The sequence below is a fragment of the Camelus ferus genome, chromosome 9 (assembly GCF_009834535.1).
Source record: "Camelus ferus isolate YT-003-E chromosome 9, BCGSAC_Cfer_1.0, whole genome shotgun sequence".
Lineage (NCBI taxonomy): Eukaryota > Metazoa > Chordata > Mammalia > Artiodactyla > Camelidae > Camelus > Camelus ferus.
The window spans coordinates 77,562,157-77,578,760 of NC_045704.1; the positions used below are offsets into that span (position 1 = coordinate 77,562,157).

General features: G+C 49.2%; 1 protein-coding gene across 6 annotated transcripts; it reads right to left on the reverse strand.

Moving 5' to 3' along the window:
* Positions 1 to 712: 712 nt before the first annotated feature.
* MYBPHL (myosin binding protein H like) lies at positions 713 to 16,494 on the reverse strand. 6 transcript variants are annotated; one of them, XM_032487260.1, is made up of 11 exons: positions 16,050 to 16,494; positions 14,528 to 14,693; positions 13,904 to 14,089; positions 5,733 to 5,860; positions 4,962 to 5,157; positions 4,629 to 4,768; positions 4,330 to 4,489; positions 4,092 to 4,228; positions 2,881 to 3,067; positions 1,966 to 2,011; positions 729 to 803 (listed from the first exon to the last, which is right to left on the reverse strand). In XM_032487260.1, exons 2-10 carry the CDS (start codon positions 14,571 to 14,573, stop codon positions 2,001 to 2,003), a joined length of 1,191 nt encoding a protein of 396 aa, XP_032343151.1. In that variant the 5' UTR covers positions 14,574 to 14,693; positions 16,050 to 16,494; the 3' UTR covers positions 729 to 803; positions 1,966 to 2,000. The 6 variants fall into 6 exon arrangements, 5 of the variants coding, with proteins under 5 accessions (XP_006180006.2, XP_032343152.1, XP_032343151.1 ...); XM_032487259.1 differs by having other exon boundaries at positions 15,137 to 16,494; XR_004322754.1 differs by having other exon boundaries at positions 713 to 803; positions 1,966 to 2,131; positions 14,528 to 16,494.
* Positions 16,495 to 16,604: the final 110 nt, after the last annotated feature.

The window sequence follows — 16,604 nt, forward strand, 5'->3', positions numbered from 1 at the left end:
TCCTCAGATTCTGTACAGGGGAGCTGACTTCCAAAAGCAAAAGTAGAAACTACAAGACATCTTAAGATTTAGCCCCAGAACTGCCATAGCATAACCTCCATTATATTCTTGTGGTCAAAGCAGTTCACATGGTCAGCCCAGATTCAAGGGGAGGAGAAACGGGCTCCAATTCTTGTTGGGAAGAAGAATACCATGCCCATAATGGGATGGGAGGAATTGTCACTATCTTTTGCAAACTCCATCACAGGATACCTTCAATACCTTGTTTGTTAGAAGAATGAAAAGTGTAAGCAAGAGCACCTCCCCTTTATTCTTTCCTCAGGGTTTAATGAGACTCTGCTCCAGTTTCTTCAGTATCTCCCAGCCCTCACATCTTAGTGCTCTGCCTTTAATTAGTTATATGTACATTTATGTCCTGCTGTCTGTGTCTGTGTGATAGATGTGCATTCTGTTTTACAACTTATACTGGAAAGCACAGAGAAGAAGAGAACAAGTCATCTTGAGCATCGCTTTGAGCACCTGGTACTGTATAGAGTTGTCATAGACTGTCCAGAGAAAAGGACAGTGTTAGAAACCTCTGTGAAAGAGAAGGTGGATATGGGAAGAGAAAGGGGAGTCTGGGGGTCTGCAGATTCCATACGATCTGGCTAAAGAATTCCAGCTTTCTCAATGGTTTTCCATATGGAAAGGCTCAAACAGATGGACACTTATGCACTGAGGAATCGTACCTTTATTTAGATTAGTGCAAACCAGACACTGTGCTGGAGCTCCTTAAGAACACAGTATCACCACAGTCAGGCTTCCTGGAGGCACAGAAAAGAGAGGGGATGTTGTGACCATAACAGCAAACAGCCAGAGCACATCCAGGAGGCAGAGCCAACCCCCTTTCACGGTCCCTTGGTCCTGTGCTCTGAATTTACCTGGCTTAGTGGCTGGCACTGGCTGGGAGAGACATAAAAGGGCAACTAACACTAACAAAGCTAACACCAAAACAACATGACATTAACATTAACCTTAACACAGAGAGGGAATGGAGAGATGGCGAGAGAACTGGCTTTGCAAGCCAACTGGCAGGGAGAGCTCTCCTGAGAAGCCTGTACTTTTAATGCATCCCTTAGGGTTTTCATTTGCTCTGTATCAGTGAGAGGCTTAAGTAAATGTTTTCTGGGATGGAATTCATTCTTGGTTTTTATCAACCGGAAGCTGCAAGTCAGAGGAGACATTGGAACCAGTTCTCTCCAATTCTATCATGAGCTTCCTTTTCACATCACTCACCAGTTTGTACACAACATTTCTACTGTGAATGATTTAGAATCTGAAGGAGTTATCAAATGCTAAATGATGATCTGAAAGGCCCTTTGCCAATAATGTGCTGCTTCAGACCACATACCCACATGTTCGATTATTACTGACATATAATGATAGCGGTGGTTTTCTTCTCTTGGAAAGGAAAGGAATCCAGAAACTTCAAAGTAAAAGCAATCAAACTAATCTGTTTTTCACCATGCTTAAGATACTGAAGTAGAAACACTTAATTGACAGGAGCATCTTCCTCCCTCCTTTTCCATGCTGTCACCATGCAATAGGGGTGACTGTCAGCCATCCTCCACTCCTGATTGTTCCCTTGACACCTTTTCTTATAGCACCTACCCACCTGCCTCCCACAAACCCCCTTACAGTTAGGTAGATACTACCACTTTTCAGAGGGCCATTAGATTTAATTCCGACCATCAATTTGAGGAGTACAGATAGACAGAGAATGTGACAAAATTAGACCTCATTTTTGGTAAATTCCCTCCACAGGGATGCTAGTATTAGCTTACCAACAAAAGTGATGGAAAGAAAAGTGGTCACCAGTGAGTGTATGATTGAAAGGCTCAGGAATAGATTATCTGTCCCAGATTCAACAACACTAGCCCTAAACATGAAATACTCCATTCATACCCCTTGTCCCTCTTTCCTTACCTTCCTCAGAATTGCCCATGTCCTCTTATGGTGCCTCAGTTAGGAGCTGCAAGAATTTAGACATTTTTCACTGTTAACATCTCAGAAATCTCTGGGAAACCTTCTTTTGGAGCATTGAGAAGGGATATACTTCCAGGTTTTTCAGGAGTCCATGGTGCTAATTAGTCTGTGCATAGGGAAGAATAGGACTTGTAATGGCCATTCATTCCTGATTCATACTACACATACTTAGAGAATGCCCACTGTGTGTCCGAAATTGGGCTCTACACTGGGGGACAAAGGCGAAAAAGACGGTCTCTGCCCTTGAAATTCTCACAGTTTATGGGAAAACAGATCACTAAATAGATACCTATAAAATAATATGCTAAATGCAATGATGGAGATCCTAGCAAGGTGACAAGAATGGATAAATGAATGAATACTTTAAAAGAGGTAGAGAGGATATGCAATAGTCCCTCTTAACAAATCAGAGACAGGAAGTCCTCTAGTTTGCTTTAAAGCCCAAAAAAGAGCTATAGCCTTCCTGGACTGAGTCAGAAGATTGTATAGTTTAAAGAAAAACGATCCGGGTGAGGTCCAGCAGACTTGGCCTATTTTCATCGTAGTACCAGCTCCTCAATTAACCAACACTGGAAATCTCCAGTAAACTGACTGATCACCTCTCTGTGCTTCAGGTTTCTCCTTTGAAGAACAGAAAGCAATTCTTCCTATATTACAGAATTATGATGGTGAAAAATGAGATAGTGGATAATAAAAACAGCTCCTCAAATACATCCTGATGATGACAGTGATGAGAAGGCCTGAAGGGGGAAGCGAGCCGAGCCCTCCTCCCTATAGGCTTGTGTCTCTGCTCTCCACTTCTCCATCTATGGAGGGAGGAGGTGATGCACCCTAAAGTGTGAATTCTGCCCTTACCTTTCACATCTACCCGACAGTCCACGGACGCCTCCCCCAGGGGATTAACTGCCTTGCACGTGTAGATGCCCCCGTCAAAGGGACCAGGCTTGCGGATTTCTAGGGAGCAGATTCCCAGGTGGGTGAGGGCTCTGTACTTGGGGTTGCCTTGAATATCCATCTTGTTCTTCAGCCAGATGATCTTCGGCTGGAAGATAAGGTGAGGGGGCAGCAAGGGGTGGTAAGAACCAATTGTTCTTTCTGTGCTCAGTCTCTGGGACTCTTTGCCTTCAAGGCTTGGGGACACACTGGCCAGGGGAACAGTAGGAGTAGGGTGATTTAAGAACAGATGGTACAGGGATCTGGGAGAGATAACAGCCTTCTGGAAAGCTCCCTGTCCCTGACGTTTGCGAAGGGGTTTCCCTGCTGGTATCTTAGCAGCCTCCCAAGCTCCTTCTCTTGGTTGAAAAGAGACCTTGCCTTGTTCATCAAGTATTCCTGACTAGAAAAAGGGTGTTTCTTCTGTTCCATCCTGCTCAAGCAGACCCTTCATGGAACAGAAGCACTGGGTGTCAGAACCTCCTCTTTTTCATATATACATTGTTGAATCACTGATAGTCTATCCCCACTCTTGGCTCAGGAGTCACTCCTGTCCCCTCTGGTTAGAAAGTAGATTATAGAGTGGGCTTATTAATACCCTTTCTGAGATGTTAGCTCCCTGTGGTCTGGCCCAAGACTAATACACAACAGGTACTTGGTGAAGGTGTTCATGGTGTTTTATGCCATGTGTGGAGTACAGAGCCTAGATTGTAAACATAATAAAATAATAGATTGTAAATTGGGTTGTGGCCAAAGGCTTAACTCCAGGCAGCTAGCATGTGCACAGCCACCCTGATCAGATGAGGCATGGGGGATGAGTAAGGAGAAACCAACAGGACTCCATCACCCCTGCCAGAGAAACAATTTTGAAGCTCATGCCCAATTGCCAGCAGGTCAGAAAGTGACATCTCCATATACAAGGCACAAACACTTCAAGGAAAACTGGAAATATTCTCCACATCATCCTGTCTTGGACTCCAGTGCCCTGAGTGTTCTGATGAAACTTGCTGTGGAAGAGGCAGATGATGGGGACAGGAACAAATGTTTTGGTTAGAATCTCCTTGGACACAGCGAAGGTTAGAGCAGGAGCAGAAAGCAGCACAGCACAGCCACCCACAGACCTCCCCGCTCACCTTGGGGGAGGCACGGACGCAGCAGAAGAGCTGGGTGTTGTAGCCAATGACTGTAGTGCAGTCTGCCAGAGGCTGGGTGAACTTCGGGGCTTCAGAGAAATCTCGCTGAGCAAACCTCTTGGTCTTGTAAACAGTAGCTGAGGGGACCAAGAAGGGCCTTGCCGTAGTGCCTGAGCACCCCACCCCTCTTCAACTCTGCACCCTTAACTCTTCCTGGCTCCGAGTCACAGTGTCTTACCTGCTTTCTGGATGTGGGCCAGGTCGGCAGTGATAGGGGCTGTCTCACTGAGCCCACACTGGTTCTCAGCAAAGACTCGAAAAGCATAGGAGTTGCCGACGATGAGGTTGGAGACTGTGCAGCTAGTGCGGTGACAGCGCTCCTGCACCGTGAACCACAGCTGTGGGGTCCCGAGAAGATGCCTTGAATGACACCCTAGTTTTGTGAATTCACTCCACCTCAGCCCACCCAGTGCAGATACCAGAACCCCATTACAGAATGTGCTGTCCGTCCTCCCCTTCCTCCCAGCTGGGCCTCACCCCAGATTTGGTGTCAGCCTTCTGCACCGTGTATCCTAGGAGTGCCGCGTTGCCCGTGTCTTGGGGTGGTGTCCACTCCAGGGCAGCTCTGGAGCCCCAGACGTCCACCAGCTTGATACTCTGAGGAGGGCCCGGCCTCTCTGAAAGGGCCAAGAATGACAGCAGACTTGAGGACATCACTCCAGGAGGGTCCCTCCTCTTCTGCTCAGCCACCCCACCCTTCACCCACCACTGCATCCCACAGCCCCATTTTCCCAGCTCTATGTGCTGGCTCCTCTTCAGGCTGGAGAGGGAGCCCCTGAGAACCATCTCATCCCATTCCCCTGACTGTACCGATCACCAGGATGTCAATGGTGGCAGTGGCCTCCAGCCTGCCCAGCTGCACACTGAGCTGGTAGCGACCCGAGTCAGCACGCTGGGCCTCTCGGATGAAGAGGATGGAGTCATGGTCCCCATTCCGCACACTCACACGACTGGTGTCCAAGGCGCAGCCATCATGTGTCCAGATGGCTCGAGGTTTGGGTTTACCCTGAGAAATGGAAAGAAGGCTGTGAATGGCCCCCAGAGGCCTCTTGCCCCTCTCGGTTGCGGGAGGGGTCAGATCCATCAGGTCCACATGGTGACTTGATTCGCAGCTGCAAATTCCTTGAGTGAGAGGTTGGTGGACTGTCCCAGGGGACTCCCATCTCTCAGGAACAGCCTCAGGACCATGGGAAAGGGGGATGGCTTTGAGTCTCCCACTCTCTGAGAGTCTGGGTCATGGACACCCAGGGAAGCTGGGACTAACAATAGCTGCCCAAACTCCCGAGAGCCCTCGAAACTGAGAGCTCCCAGACCTCTGCTGACCGAAGGTCGCGGGTTAGCCTCATGTCATCACATGGGGCATGACCTGACCCATGACCAGACCTGACCCAACCCAACCCCCCCCCCCCCCGGGAGAGCTGATGGAAGGGCCGTTTGGCCTCAAACTTCTGGTGACATGCCCTTTCCATTCAAGGCCAGGATGACTGTCCTACTGCTAGCAGGACTCTTGGTTTCTATTTCCAAATCAAAACCCTGGCCTGGTCCCACCCGTGGACTCAGCATGGAGTGTGGCATCATCACCTGGAATGGGATTAGTAGGTTCACAGTGTCTCCAGCCTTCCGGATGTAGGTCTGCCTCAGGGCCCTGGGGAGCCAGATCTTGGGGTGCTCTGAGTGATGGAAAGAGAGAGCAGGGGATGGTGAGCCTCCTGTAGGGGGAAGAGAAGCGCTCAGAGGAAGTGGGTGCTGCATCCAGCCATGCTCCCTGGGCCGGTGACCCCGGCAACAGCAAACTAAGCCCTCTCTCAGGGGACGGGAAGATTGCTCCCACTGTCTCGCTGGGATTTAGGGATGAGCAACTGGCTGAAGGCTCCTCTAGAGAGTGTTAAAGTGGTGGCAGAAAGAACACTGAAGTGCAAGCCTGACGCCTGCTTCTCCTACTTTGTAACTCTCATCCACTGACTTTTCACTGACTGCGATTTCTTTTTCCTGTTTGTGCACAGGCCAGTCCAGTCTGTGTGTTTTGTCTTTCCACCCCTTTTCTACATTTGTCCTCAACAACACTCCTTTAATCAAGGCCATTTTCAATGTTAATCCTGACCTCCAAGTGTCAGCCCCACTCCCCAGTTTGGTGCCAGACCCCGAGGAGAAAGCTTTACATTCTGCAGGTAGAGGCAACACCCTGGACCCACAAGGACAGAACTGGTGTCACTGCAGAGGGAGCTGGCATCTGGGTCCCTTCCTCTGTGGAGCCGCCCTGTTCAGGGGCCTGCATAGTGTCTTCCAGTTTGTGGAGGATCACTTTGTACGATTAGAATCTGGGAAAGATTAGGTCCACTTCTCACTTCCCCTTGATCTTCCAGGCGTGTTCCAGTGAGAGGAGAGATTAGATTATGTTTTATTGGCTCCCAGGATGAAGATAGGAGATGCTCAGGAAAGTGCTGAGTGTAACGTTTGGAAAATGACCAGATGTAATTTCCTCTTGGGATACCTCGGGCGGTCTCGGCTGAGGACATGCAAACATCCCGCCTGGGGTCCCTTGGAGGCCTGGCTGAGACCTACTCCACTTTCTGGCCCTCTGGGGGTCCTGTCTCCTCCTGTCTCAGGCAAAGACAGTCCCCTGCTGCTGCTGTCTTACGTGGAGTGTGACAGAACTTCGATCCCACCGACTCCCTGGCGCCTCTCCACAATTCATTCCCAGCAGTTGGAAGAACTCCACCCCAGTCCACAACCATGACAAACAGCACAATGGCTTGATAGCAGATTCCAGACTTTTTGATAATATATATTTCCCTGTAAGTACATTTCTGAACATTCACCCCAATATACGTATGTTTACTTACAAATTAAACTGTTTAAAATGTATATTACATAATGCAGAATTTTAAAAGATGAAATTTAAAATAGAATAAATGAAGATTCTAAGAAGTTCTTCCTACATCTCAATTTGTAAACCATTATTTAGATCACACCCGTAGTTTGCCTCCATTACCATCTTCACATCAGCTGGCCTTTGTAAAATGAATATAAGCACAAATATTCAGCGCATGCTATCCATTATATTTACCTAGTTTCCTTTTTCCTATGTGGCTTATGTTTTAACCTGGGTTGTGCTGTCTTAGACTGCGCCTCACCCCTGCCCTGACCAAGACAGGCACTGAGTGACCCGGGGCCCCGCTATGCCCTGAGTGCCGTCCTGCCTGAGTGGCTCAGCAAAGACTCAGCACGGAGCCCAGGCGGCTGAACGACCCTGCCTGGCGTCCCTCTGTCCGACTTTGACGGTTTGGGAGGAGGCGGGGCATGAAGAACAGAAGAAGTGTTGTGTGATGTGTTCCTCTCCTGTGGCCATCTTGGCAAGTGACCAAGGTGTTGAGAACAGGCGGATGTGACTTAAGGGTTTTCTGAAAAAAGAGGGTGGCAATTGAAAAGGAGGGTTGAAACCTCATCTTGGGCTTGGTTCCCCCGCTGCTGGGTGGGGAAATGACCCTTCAAGCTTGCCGGAGAGAGGCCTGGAGAGAAGCCAGCCCTGCTGTCCCCTGCTCTGCCTCCAGAACATCTGAGTTATGAAGGACCTTGCTGAGCACCCAGAACAAGAAGACTGAAAGGAAAGGGCTGGGAGAGAGAGACAGATTTGTTGCAGATCTCCTGGCCAGTTGTGAAGCTGTGCTGGCACCAGGATTCCTGCCTCTCCATCTCGAAAGTGTGTCTGCAGGACCATTCTCTGAGCTTGACGGTGTATCTGTCCACTTACCTGCCCTCCAGTGTCCATCTGGGAACTGGGCACTGGAGTCAGGGCTCTGGCAGTGATCTTACCCCTGGAGGGAAGAGGCAAAGAAGGGAAGGCAGGGGGACACACTCAAGGATTGAAAAGGTTGAGGTGAGGAAAGGAAGCCAGGCTGTCCCGCCTGGAGGATGTGCCAAATGAGTGCTGCTCTGGTTAGACCTCAGGTAGGAAGTGGGCTTCTACAGGTAGGTGCATGCTGATGTGTGTTCCCACTTAATGCTTCTCAGAAAAACACCTTGGAAAAGGTTAGCATTGTTTCACCTGAACTAAGGAGAAAAACTGAAGAAATAAGTTTATTTGGAACGTAAGCTAACATGGGGGAATTAGGCTGGCCCTGAGATCCAGAGGGGATCCCAGCAGGGACAGAGAGACAGAGGAGAAAGCTGACAGCTAGGATGGTGGTCTCTTCCTCCCTGGAGGGCTCCTGGGCCAGTTCTTTGCATATAAGTGGGGTTCCTGGACAAGAAGATGAATCGATAGGGGACAAACTTAATTACTAGAATGCTCCAACTCTGAGGATCAGTAGGCGAGGATTCCGCTCTCAGCAGTCTCCCAGCCCCCAGTGGGATGAGCTTGAGGCCAAAGCCGCTGACAAAGTGCAGGAGGTGGCAGAAGAGTGTGTGACAGCTCCAGGTGCCTGGGTGGCAGCAAGCTCTCGCCCAGCTCAAGCCAGGCCTTCGGTCTGCCCAGCAAACAAGAGCCATCTGACCCTTTGCTAAGAATGATAATAGGAGGGCTCACGTGGGGCATCTCTTTCCACACATCCGCTGTCAAGTGAGGCGTTAATTGTACTGACCTTGGAGAAGCATGGCTTTCCCTGGCGCCCAAGGTCTTTCTCCTCCTCAGATGCCAGGAGGGATGTGAACCAGACTGGAGCCCTAAAGCAGAACCTCGGTTTTCTAAGACCAAGTCTGCGGCAGCTGCCGCTTGGTCTTCTCCTTCACAGAGTCTTAGGGAAAAGGCATTTCAGAAAGTCTTTTGAGAGCCATTGGCTTCTGAGCTGTCCTGCTCTCAGCACTGAATTTCTCTCAGACAGAGACCTGTCTAATTCTTTCTTAAAAATTAGTGGAGAAGGAGACTACTTAAAGCTCAGAGACCTCAGCTCCTCTTGATTAGAAAATCCCTCCTAATTCTACCCTGATTTCATTCTGCTGAACTTTATACCCATTTCCTTATTCTCCGCTCATGGGAAATAATTGTTCATATCCCCTCATAACTTGGTTTCACATGGCTGAAGACTTTCCTCCAGAGATTCCCCAAGAACTGGGTAGTTCAGATTGATGTTATTAATTATGGCCGGGAGAGTGAACAAGACAGACACCTTCAAAGAGTGTGTGTGTGCGTGCATGTATGTGAGAGTGTGTAAAAATGCAAGTACGTGTGTGTGCACGCACACACGTGCACAGGCCTGTGTGGGTGAGTGGTTACTAAAAGAGGGCAAAGGCAAAGTGAGCTATAGCTTTCAAGAAAAACAACAAGGAATTTCCAGGGATCCAAAAAGTACCAGCATTTCTTCACTTAGAAACATCAGTGGACACATAGGGTGTGGCCTTGACCTTATCAGAAACCTGTCTGGAGGAGTGTGATGGACAGAAGTGTGGTGACTTCAAAAGCACCTTTTGAAAGACAAGAGTGTCACCTCCTTGAAGACCATGAAACTAAGGTCAAAAAACAAAAAATAAAAGGACAGAACTAAGCAACAGGTCTCTGAGGAGAAGACCCCATCTCCCCTCCCCTTGTGGCAGTCTCCCCCTCATGCTGCTGACTTTGGCCCTAGCTCTGTGTCACTCACCCAGCACTGCTCCAGTCATGATTCCTGGCGATCTCAACACCCATCCTTCCTGTCCCTGCAGGGCCTCTCACATCCTTGCCCCCCAGTCCTCTAGTGACTTTTGTCCTCCCCTGCCTCAGCCCATGGTTCCTCTAGTCATTCTCTACACCAATAACTGCAGCCCCTCTAGAATCTGAGTTTCAAGCATCCCACTCTCTCAGCACCACCTCCATGACAGAGATGTCTAACTGCCCACAGAAATGTCTACCCATAGCCTCTTCTGTAGTATAGTCCTCTCTGAGGAGGGGCTGTCCCCCTTGCTCTGTGACGATGAGACTAGTTCTTGCCAGTGAGAGACTTCTGAGCCACGGGTTTTAATAAGTGAGTTCTCGGTTTCCCCTCTGCTAGCTGTATGCAGATGGTCATGGGGCCCGAACGCATGGCGGAGCCACGAGATGGAGGAGACCCGGAGCCCTCGGTTAGTGCAGAGAACTAGCCACTGAGTAGGAACACTTGCTTTCGGTGTTGCTAGTAGGAAATAAACATTTGTTGTATTTGAGCCTTAGACTCTGAGGCCTGTTTGTTTCACCAGCTAGCTTGCCCTGACAGATGGTCTCTATCCCTCCAGCTTGCCCCTTCTAGTGCTCCTCCAGCAGCGACCCTTCAGCGCACTGAGACTTCTGATCCATTATCCTCCCACTCGTTCACTCTCTATCACCCTCTCTCATCTTAACACTTTTTTCCCCACCCAACTTAGATTCCATGGTCGTCATTATACTCACTCCCTTGCATACCCACTCAAATCCTTTAATCCTTTTCTATTTCATTGCATCCACCTAGCAGTACCCAACCCCAGCTAAATACTTTCCACCCACTCAGAGCCTGCATCCTCACAGCCAAACATAACTGGGGAAAAACACAAAACTATGCTGACTTTAAATTGATGGCCGCTACTTCCAAATTGACCTTGGCCATTCTAGTTCATTCAATTTCCTGTTTTCCTGGGGGACTGTTGCACACCCTCCTCTTCTAAAACTTCCATACTTTCTCCTGCATCCTTATTCTGAGGTGACAGTCTTGCTAGTGTCTAAGGCCTGCCTATAGCCTATTTTTAACTAAACAGTCAGAAAAGTCTTAAAACCTATACCTAATCATGTCAGTTCTCACCTAAGACTCTGTACTGGCTACCCATTGGTCTCAGAGTTGAACCAGTGTTCACAATGGCTCTGCTACCTCTTTGACACCAAACCTGCTATTCTCTCCCTCATTCTGCTAGTCACAGTGGCCCCAATCCATAAGGCACACTCCTGCCTCAGGGCCTTTGCACTTACTATTGTCAGTACATGGAAAACCTTCCCCCCAAATACCTGCATGCATTGCTCTCTCATCTCCTCTAAGTTGCTGCTCAAATCACCTTATTAACAAGACCTTCACTGAATATCCTGTTTAAATCAACGAACATGCTTGCCACCCCCTAACACTTTCTTTCTCTGCTTTGCTTTTCAGCATTATCACTATCTGGTATTTTATATATTTTATTTGCTTATTTATTTATTATCTTTTTACACTAGAATGTAATCTCCAAGAGGGAAGTTGTTTGTGCCTATTTTGTTCATTTTTGTATCAGTGCTTGGCACATAATAGGCACAAAATAACTATTTGTAGAAGGAAGAAGGAAGATAGGAAGGGAAGGAGGGAGGGAGGAAGGTTATTTCCAGGCATGGGACTCAGCATTGCAAGCTTAGGAGACAGAATAGTCCAGACTGAAAGAGGACACGTGGTCAGGCGGAGCAATTGTGCTGAATCAGTAGAGACGGGCTCTCCCTCTGGGTCTCGGGGTCTCGTCTTCTCGGTGTCAGGGGGCAGCCTGTCCCCCAGCCTCTCACTATGGCAGAAGCTCTCCTCTGGCCCCTGCCCAGCATTGCCTCTGGGACACTGTGCCTCTGAGTAGTGCTGAGGGTGACAGAGGATGGTTTCCCAGTGCTGGCCACCTACTTCTGCTTATTTAGCCGTGGAATGGGCTTTCTTGACTAACAGCTCAGATAGTGTTGGCCAGTTGCAGTTTATTTTGACACTGCAAATTAATTTCTGCTTCTGATGCTTGCTCTATTTCACATCTGCTTACCTGCTCACTGCAGGGCCTCTCTAGGTCCCATAGAGCTCCCTCTAAGGAAGAGGAAGAGTTACAAGGAAGGAAAAGTCCTTGGTGCTCGCTTGGGGGCGCTGGCTTGGGGGCCTGTGCCATGGCACCCTGAAGACCTCTGAATGGGCTTCAGTGATTCTGTGAACTCCCTGAATTTTGTTGAGTATTTTCCTTGGGGCAAGAGTCCACAGATTTCATCAGATTTTCCTAGGGGTCTGAATCTATTAAAAGGTTAAGAACCCTGATTTAGTTCAACCCCTCAATTTACAGATGAAAAAATGGAAGCCCAGAGGGGTGAATTGCCTTGCCTATAGTCACAGGATAGAGCTAGGGTTCGAATCCATGTCTTCTTTTTCCAACTGGATAACAGGTGCGAATACACTATGCAGAGTGTCACAAGGGGTCCTCACTGCCAGCGACCTCTGGGATGCCGCTGGGTTGAGCCTCTAAATGCTGGTGCCCCTGAGCCTGCAGTGCAGAGCCACCATGCACGAGAACAGGGCTCTTCAGGCTGCACTTGTGGGCCCCGCCAGGGGCTGTCAGGAGCCGACTGTCCACAGCACTCACCCTGTGACCAGAGGGAGGAGTGTGGGAGAGGTGAGTGCCCTCCCCCAGGGTTTCGTGGAGACCAGCAGTCAGGGAGTCACCCCGGTTTTCATTCTCTCTCTGCCTGTGACTTATGTTTTATTCCCTGGACCGTTAGGGAAAGAAACTGCTTTTCTGCCTCAAGATCATCCCAGCCTAATATGTTCCCAATAACTTCTGCTCCCTTTACTTACTGTTCAGTGGGGCAAACTCAGCCAGCTCTCTGCCCTTGACATTCAGACAGCTTCTGAAAACTTAACATCTTCCATCAGGATGGTAAGAGGCAACCAGCATACCCTGCAGAACTCTATTTGCAGGTAGAACTCAGTCTTCACCCCTGACTTGGAAATATTTTATTATCTATTCACATCTTGGTTTGGCCTCTTCCAAGGCACTTTGGATTATCTCAACAATCCTTTCAAGTACCCTACCAGGTAGATATTGTTAGTCACCATTTTACAGAGAGGAAATTGAAACTGGGCTTGGCCAAGGTCACGGAGCTGCTGGAGCAGCACTGGGAATTGAATCTAGATCTTGTCTTCTCCTTCTGTGTCTCCTGACCCTGGGATTCCTTGGTGCCTTGTTTGTGGTCTTTGCAACTTCTGCATTGAAGAGGTCAAGGGACCAGAAGTCAAAGGGACTTTGTGCAGGGAACTGTTTTAAATGTTTCATGCAGCGCCAATTACCAGTTGGGAGAAGGGAAAAGCTGGGCTCCTGCCTTCCACCTCCGTTGGCTGGGCCAGGTGCAGTGGGAGACACCCCAGGTGAATGTCCCAGAGTTGTTAGCTATGGAGGCCCCAGCCAGGGGCAGTTTTTGGGATGGGTGGCAAGGCTGCTGGCAGGGAAACCTGGGGCTGGAAGGGACACCCACCACCTCCAAGCTTGAAAATGTCTCTTTACTCAGAGGCTCACAGGGACCACAGAGGAGAAGCCAAATGCTTCTCCCCAAGGGGCTCTGCTTCCATGGAGCTCAGACTTGGAGAGGCTGGTATTTCCTGGAGTGGGGGTTTTGGGGTTGGTCCCGGACCCATGGCACTGCCGAGGGTGACACAGAGTGTCACATACTGTTCACCACTTAGCCTCTCAGTGGCTAGAAGCTTTTCATTTCCTTCTTCTCATCCCTCATTCCCTTTCTGACTGGCCTTAGTATATCAGGTCCTCCTAGTCCCTGTGACAAGACATTTTTAAAAGGTAATAATATAAACCTATCACTGTTAGTCACTGTAAAGTACCACAACTCCATTCACTGACTTCTCAGGTAAAAAGCAAAAACCCAGCAGAGACACTTGAACAGCAAGCAAGAATCCACCGAAGAAGGGGGTGGGGGCTCCAAAGGATGCTCCTCTACCCCGAGTACCAATCCCATGAAGCTGTTTAGCTCTGCAGAACTGCAGAGGTGCAGTCAGGCGGTAGGATATCCTCCCAACTCCCACAGGTCGACCTCCCCTCTCCCCATCCCCATGGGTCACCTTCTATGGGGGGCAGGAGCTGGGGAGTGGGGCTGCCGGCCCCCCGCTGAGGTGAGGCCTGGGGTAGGTCAGCGTCAGCTGGGCTGGCTTCCTTCACCTTCAGTGTAGATCCCGGGGCCACCTCCGGAGCTGTGGCTGCCTCCATGCTGGGCCACCCCGAGGCTGGGCTCCAGAGGAAGATTTTCACTGTTGGTGGTGAGGGAGGGGGTGAGCACCTGCTCTCTGGTCTGGCCTCCCTGGGGTCCCAGCCACAGGGTTATGTAACTGGGCTGGCTTTTTCCCACTGAGCTACTCCCAGCAGGGCTGAAGCAGGGGCTAGGGGAAGAGGCGGGATCAGACTTCGGCCCAGAATAGCCACAGCAGGAGGGCAGGGTGGCCCTGTTATCTTGGGAAAGAGACAACACCTCTCACACAGCCCCAGGGAGGGAGGGGACACTTGGGCTTCAAACAACCCCTCCCCGCCCAGACCATCCCTCTAGCTTCTGTTGGGAGGATTGGGTGATATCTCGGCTCCTGACCTCGAGCTCATCCAAGGGTGTCCAGGTCCAAAGGAAGGGGCCCCAGGATTAGTTGATTCACCGGCACACCTTTAACCGGTCTCTCCCTCTCCGCTCCCACACTCACTGAGTTGTAAAGCCTTGTCATCTGGACCCTGTGGGGGTGGCCCCATCCTCTCCACTCCCTCAGTGGCAGCGGAGGGAGCTGGAACCCTGGTTCACTTTTGACTCCATCACCAACTGGCTGTGTGACTTGTAACACATCACAGTCTCTCTCAGGTCTGTTTCCTCATCTGTAAAATGGAGATGACAACAGCCATAGGGTTGTTGTGAGGATTCAAAGAGGTAATCTGTGCAAAGTGCCTAGCAGAGTGTAGCCGACTAAGCGCTCGATAGATGTAAGTTATTTTTAGGTCGAGCTAGCACTTGCCCCTTTCAGAGCTCTCTTGCCTAGGAGAGAAGTACAGATGAAGTGGAAGGTGGTGGAGGGAGGAGAGCCAGGGGCATAAGGTCAGAGGGCTTGAGTGTGACTCTGGGCTCTACTACTCACACATTTGCTAGGTGACCGTGGGGAAATCAGAGTAATCTGAACCTCAGGTCCCTGGTCTATGAAACAAGGGATGATGATGCTACCTACGACTGTGCTGAGGATAAAACATCAGAAGTATATGAAAGTGGCCAGAGCACAGTAGGTGTTAGTTACACACTAAAGATCCTGTATGATTTCTAGGCTCACCAAACTGCCATCATTCTGTGTGTTCTGTACACTCCATCCAAATGATCTGGTTTCCCATCATACTGTCACTTTCTCATCTCCAGAAGCTGGCATCCCCTCTGTGAATACACACACACACACACACACACACACGACTTTTTAAGAGCTGTTTTACGTTCACAGCAAAGCTGAGTGGAAAGTAGAGTTCCCGCATACCCCCTTCCATCCCCATCACGCCTTTATTTTTTTATGGAAACAAATGAGTGGGGTTGAATGAATGAGCTCCTTGCTCATTTTTCCTCTTTAGCCCTCGACCTGGGGACAGTCAATAGGATCCCGAGAGCCTGTGTGGGACAGAGACCCAGAACTCATCTTTGCAACCTGTACAGGGGCTGAGGACCAGGATAAGCAGTAGACACACCTCAGGCCCAGGAAGCTGTTCAGGAGCTAGGATGGGTTGGTAAGAGGCTGCACTGTGTCATGTCAGCACTTGTGTAAAGACCTCTCTGACCTATTTCTCTTGTCTGACCCAGCCAAGGCCCTTAGGTGTCCAAACAGTCCCCACGCCAGGGAACTCTGAAGGCCCCCTCTTATACCCCATTTAACCTATGCTTTGATGAAATTGGCCCAGGCTCTCGATCTTAGCTCTTCGTTACAATGAAGGTATGAAAGAATCAAATAAAAAATTGCAGATTCCTAAGGTCTTGTCCATTGGAAAGGCTAATTTAATAGGTCTGGTGGGATCTGCATTTTAAAAGGCAACCTACTGATTCTGTTGCGGAAAGTCTTAGAACACTATGCTAGATAGAATTCCCGAAAACCATCTTAGATTATCTCCTGGGGGAGGACCCTCCCACCAGACCATGGGCTCCTCAAGAATGAGGTCTTTGCCTTGTCATCTTCAGGCCATGACAGCAGCATTCAATGGAAATACCTTCCAGGATGGCCAGCTGAGAAGCAGTCGTCAGGCTTAGCTAAAGCCTCGGGGCCGGGGTGGCAGGAACCTCTCCTACGACAAATACTTTGGAAGAGAGGAAAGTTGCAACTCTTCAAACATCCTTAAATGAAACAAATCAGGAAGGACTATGAGTAAGAGCAGCAAGAGAAACGTAAGAGGGGCAAGTGGAAAGATACTTAAGTTAAACTTCTCAGTGTTGTCATTTGTCAAACCTGCTACAAGAACGTATAATTGAAGAGAGTAATGATATGTTGCTTTGTCCAGAAGGAAGACTGCAGCAATCGAAACCAAGAAGGTATGTGGGATGGGTCACCTAGACTTTCAAGGAGTAACAAGAAAGCTGGTTTTACAAATATCCATGGGAGGTAGACGTTTGTGAGCCTAAGTAAGAAAAAAGTGAGTAGTTTTCCCCATAAAGTATCTAATACCTTTTGTATTATGAACACATAGTCCTGCCTCTTTAATTTGACTTATTCTCTGGTTGCTGGAGTTTGATTTTTGAGGCTAGAAAACTGGAAAAGCTTTCATGTT

Excerpts from the sequence above, each read along its gene's own strand:
- MYBPHL (XM_032487261.1), bottom strand. The coding sequence starts at position 14,573 with ATGGGGCCACCCCCACAGGGTCCAGATGACAAGGCTTTACAACTCA. Across the intron at positions 5,158-5,732 it reads ACCTACTAATCCCATTCCAG|GGTAAACCCAAACCTCGAGC; the intron begins GTGATGATGCCA and ends TCCATTTCTCAG. Across the intron at positions 4,769-4,961 it reads CATTGACATCCTGGTGATCG|AGAGGCCGGGCCCTCCTCAG; the intron begins GTACAGTCAGGG and ends TGGCCCTTTCAG.